Genomic DNA, 4,106 nt, shown 5'->3' on the forward strand with positions numbered 1-4,106 from the left:
GAGTTAATTTCCTTTATTTTCTATAGTCTTTCTTGTCCAGACAAAATTCGCAAAAGGGCAGCCACTGTGACTGGTGAGAAAGTTATTTATTACTGAGCATCAAAGCATTCTTCTGCCACTTGCATTTCTTTGATTCTGACCTGAATAAGAATATGTACATGCTACAGGCAGATGGCAACCTCCTGTTTTGTGTACTCTATGAGAATTTTACAAACTGTAACTCAGAATGGTATAACTGGTATTTCACAGAAAAAAAGGAAAGTTTTTCTACTGCAGGTATAATTCCCCAAAAGAATATATCTTATCAGACAATATATCTTATTCCATTTTACAAACAATTTCACTATTCTCTTGACTCATTAGGTTATTCAATACCATTCCAATAAGCACCACAGTTCTCTTAAGTTGCATTCATTTGTAAAAATTATTATGGGGAAGGGAAATGAAACAAAATTTAAATATTTAAAAGCAGTAGTTTAAAACATAGCGGGCACATCTACATGTGATCTTTAATGCAAATTAGCTTATTTTAATGCCCACTAAAGTGTCACTGAAAAAAAACATGTTATTGAGTTAATGCATATTAAAATAGGCTAATGCACATTAAGTGTCACTTAAAAACCATGCTCCTTAGTTAATGTGCATTAAAACAGGCTAATGCGCATTTTCGTAGTACCTCACAGTGAAGGTACTAGATCTAATGTGCATTAACTAATACACATGTAGACATGCCCACTGTTAAATAGAATGTTTATGAAAGGTGATGAATTTAGATTCCTTAGTGATTGAAGTCTTCTCTTTCTTCTCAGAATACTAGAGCTAGGAGACACTCGCTGAAAATCAATAGGTGACAGGTTTAAAACCAACAAGAGGAAGTAATTTTTATGCAATGCATAGTTAACATGTAGAATGCAGTGCCACAGGAAGTGGTGGAGGCAGATGGCATAGCCAGGTTAAAAAAAGGGGACTGGATACATCCATGGATGATAGCTTAGTTAATGGCTGTTGAACAGAATGGTTGGAGGTCTTTCCTCCGGAATCCCTAACTCAACAATGGTGGATGCCAGAGAGGATACTAAACAGGGGATACATCACTCTAGAGATGTCTGGTTCAATACTCTCCCTCTATAGCACAGGTGGGGAAAATATGGCCCACAGTAGAACTTTGACTGGCCAGTCGCAGGTCTCTAGGTCCTGCATGGCCCAGGTGTGCAGTGGAGCTGGGGTGGCTTCTTCTTATTGTTGCTGCCAGCCCTGGCCCCGTTCCCAGCCCTATGGAGACTGGTGGGGACCCACACGCACAACCCCAGCCCTGGCTTGCCCCACACACGTTTTGGACCTGCCCTGGTTAGAGTGAATCAGCTCCAGACCAGTCAGGACCCAAACCCCAGCCTACCCTGCACCCGCTCCAGACCAGTCCACCCATAACGAGCAGTGGTGGCAGCAGCACCACCCAGGCAGAAGCTTCTGCTGGGCATGGGGGAAAAGTGGCTGCTCTCCCTCAACACGGGCAGGCCCTTCTTGCTGTGGCCACCTGGAGGCTGTATCCAAGCTGCTGTGTGACTCCTCTCCACCACTGTCACCATTGCCTCCAGGCCACCCAGCAGGGCAGTGGTGGTAGTGGAGACGAGCCACAGGGCAGCCCAGGTGCAGGCAGCTGCAGCAAGAAGGGCCTAGCAGCAGTGAGGAGGAGGCAGCCACCTTTCCCCTGCACCCAGCAGCAGCTTCTTCCTGGCCACCACTGTTCACTGTGGGCAGGCTGGTCCAAAGCAGGTGCAGAGCAGGCCAGGGCCTGGATTGTGTACATGGGTCCCGGGCTGATCTGGAGCTGGTTTGCTCTGGCCAGGGCAGGTGGGGACCAGGCACAGGGCAGGCTGAGGCTGGGAATGGGGCTGTGCGTTTGGGTCCTGGCTGGTCCAAAGCTGGTCCACTCTGGCTGGGGTGAGTCTGGAGCAGGCATGGGGTGGGCTGGGGCCAGGAGTTGCTGTGCGCTCAGCTACTTTTGGGCACTGGTGGTGGTAGCAGCAGCAGGGAGGAGCTTTAGGGCCTGTGGACTCCAGGTTTGATGAGCTGTCGCAAGGTGGGGGGTGCTGACCAGCCTGTAACAGCTCCCCACAACTGGTTATGTGGCCCATAGGCCCAAATAATTGCTCAGCCCTGCTCTAAAGCTTCCACTGTTGGAGAAAGAATACTGGGGTAGATGGACAAGAGGTCTAACGTGGTATGGCACTTCTCATATTCTTATATAAAACAGGGAAAGCCTAGACAGAAACTATGTACAATGCCTTATTCTGTCCTGACAAATTTGCCATGCACATCTTCTGGAACCATTCATTGTGGAGTGGTAGTGAAATTTAACAATAGTGCCTGTACTCAATGAGTATGGTGGACTATATCTATAATATGAGCCATATCACTGTGTTCTTCTCTTTATTTTCAACACAGCATTGCATCCTTTCACGTATGTAATGGGGGATGTTACAATCATTCTTAAAATACCTTCCATTAGCAGAAAGATTCAACTATTCAAATAATCCTATGGGAATTTATAGGACATTTTGTATGGTAAGCTTTCACTCAATGCAAGTGTTGGATCCTTAATGATTTCACAATGGCAATTCATCTGAGAACATGCAGGATTTAAACAGGACAAAAAAAACATAGAAGGACAAGAATGTAACCTCTTAGCAAGCTACAAGTGCTGCCTGGGAACCTAAGACAGACTGCTGTAGGCAGCCCCCGCACTGTAGAGCCCTCATGCCCCAGGCAGCCCTGGTCACTGTCTACACATGTATGGTGGCAGCGTAAGTTACTCTGCCATAGGATAGTACCTGTTCTGGATGCTAATATGGGTGCCCATGTCAACAGTGATACGTTACTGTAGAGCTAATTAGTCAACTTTGCAGTAAAGCGCATGTACAGATGCACCCCATGAGAATCAAAGAAAACTAAAAGTTTCAATTCAAAACATTAAAAGTGCTCCACCTCAACACATCTCACAATATCCTTAACCGCACGGCACTGTTAGGGTGATAGTGGAAATTTGTGGGCATTTGAGGTAAATAAGGGTCCATCATCTTCCAAGGCCTTTAAAAATGTAAGAACAAATCCACTGATAAATGTGCCTTGAAAACTCCAGTAGGTATGGTGAGGTCACCCTGCAATCAACTTTCTCAAAGCATGCTGCTAGTTCTAACCAAATCCAAACAACACCTGATTTACCAGATCATCATCATCTAAGGATACTAGTAACAGTGTGTATTCCACAAATCATGCCAATGCTTGTAACTAGGTAAGATTAAGGAAGATTCCAGATGAATTCAGAGGAAACCTTCCATGGCCTGAGCAAAGGAAAGGTACGATGCGGTATTAACTTTTTTTATGATAGCTTCTTGGACAACAGCCATAGTTAAACTTATATGTTACCCTCTGGGAGAAAATAACCACCAGTGTTAATAATAGACATGATACCTATTCACATCTCTCCCTAACTGTCTCTCATGGATAAGGGGCATAGCCTATAACTCCTTCAGCCTACTCAGGGCTTGTATACATGAAAATAGCTGAAATACTGTCAAAGAAAGCAGCATGACTAGCTCCTCCTTAGTTTGTTACTGCTTCCAAGGAAACAGGCAAACTAGTCTGCATTTGATCAATCTAATCCACAAAGCAAGTAAAAAAGGCTTCACAGCCAACCCTGTGACAGTCTATTACCAAGTACAAATTACTACGACTCTTTTTGTTTGTTTTGATGTTGCATTTAAAAATCAATGCTATCAATTTAATTAGTGCTAATTAAAAAAAGAAAAAGAAAAAACACATTAAAAGACCTACCAATGCAGATCAGTCCAGTAGAATCCAGCTTGCTGCCAGGTGAACACTCACAGTTGAAAGAACCAAGATTGTTTCTGCAGGCACCATTGACACACGGGCTGCTTTCACATTCATTTATATCTATAATCCAGAAGGGAGAGATGCTGTTAGGACTGCTGTTTCTGGAAAATATTACGTTATAGAAATGCTGCTGTGAACCATGATATACCAGCATGGCTGCTCAACTTGGTTCATTTTTCCCTCCCCTCCCCCCCCCCCCTTTTTTTTTTTTT

The 4,106-nt window shown here is 44.3% G+C and overlaps 1 protein-coding gene across 4 annotated transcripts in view; it reads right to left on the bottom strand.

Annotated features, from left to right (window-relative positions):
• The window catches only part of FBN2 (fibrillin 2), a 262,374-nt gene that overhangs the window by 152,054 nt on the left and 106,214 nt on the right, over positions 1-4,106 (bottom strand). For all 4 annotated transcript variants that reach the window (XM_019516863.1, XM_019516864.1, XM_019516865.1 and 1 more), the window contains one exon: positions 3,835-3,954. In XM_019516863.1, the coding sequence (XP_019372408.1) occupies positions 3,835-3,954 (120 nt within the window). The remainder of the gene's footprint in view (positions 1-3,834; positions 3,955-4,106) is intronic.

Source organism: Gavialis gangeticus, unplaced genomic scaffold (assembly GCF_001723915.1).
Source record: "Gavialis gangeticus isolate Ggan-Ray unplaced genomic scaffold, GavGan_comp1, whole genome shotgun sequence".
Classification (NCBI taxonomy): domain Eukaryota; kingdom Metazoa; phylum Chordata; order Crocodylia; family Gavialidae; genus Gavialis; species Gavialis gangeticus.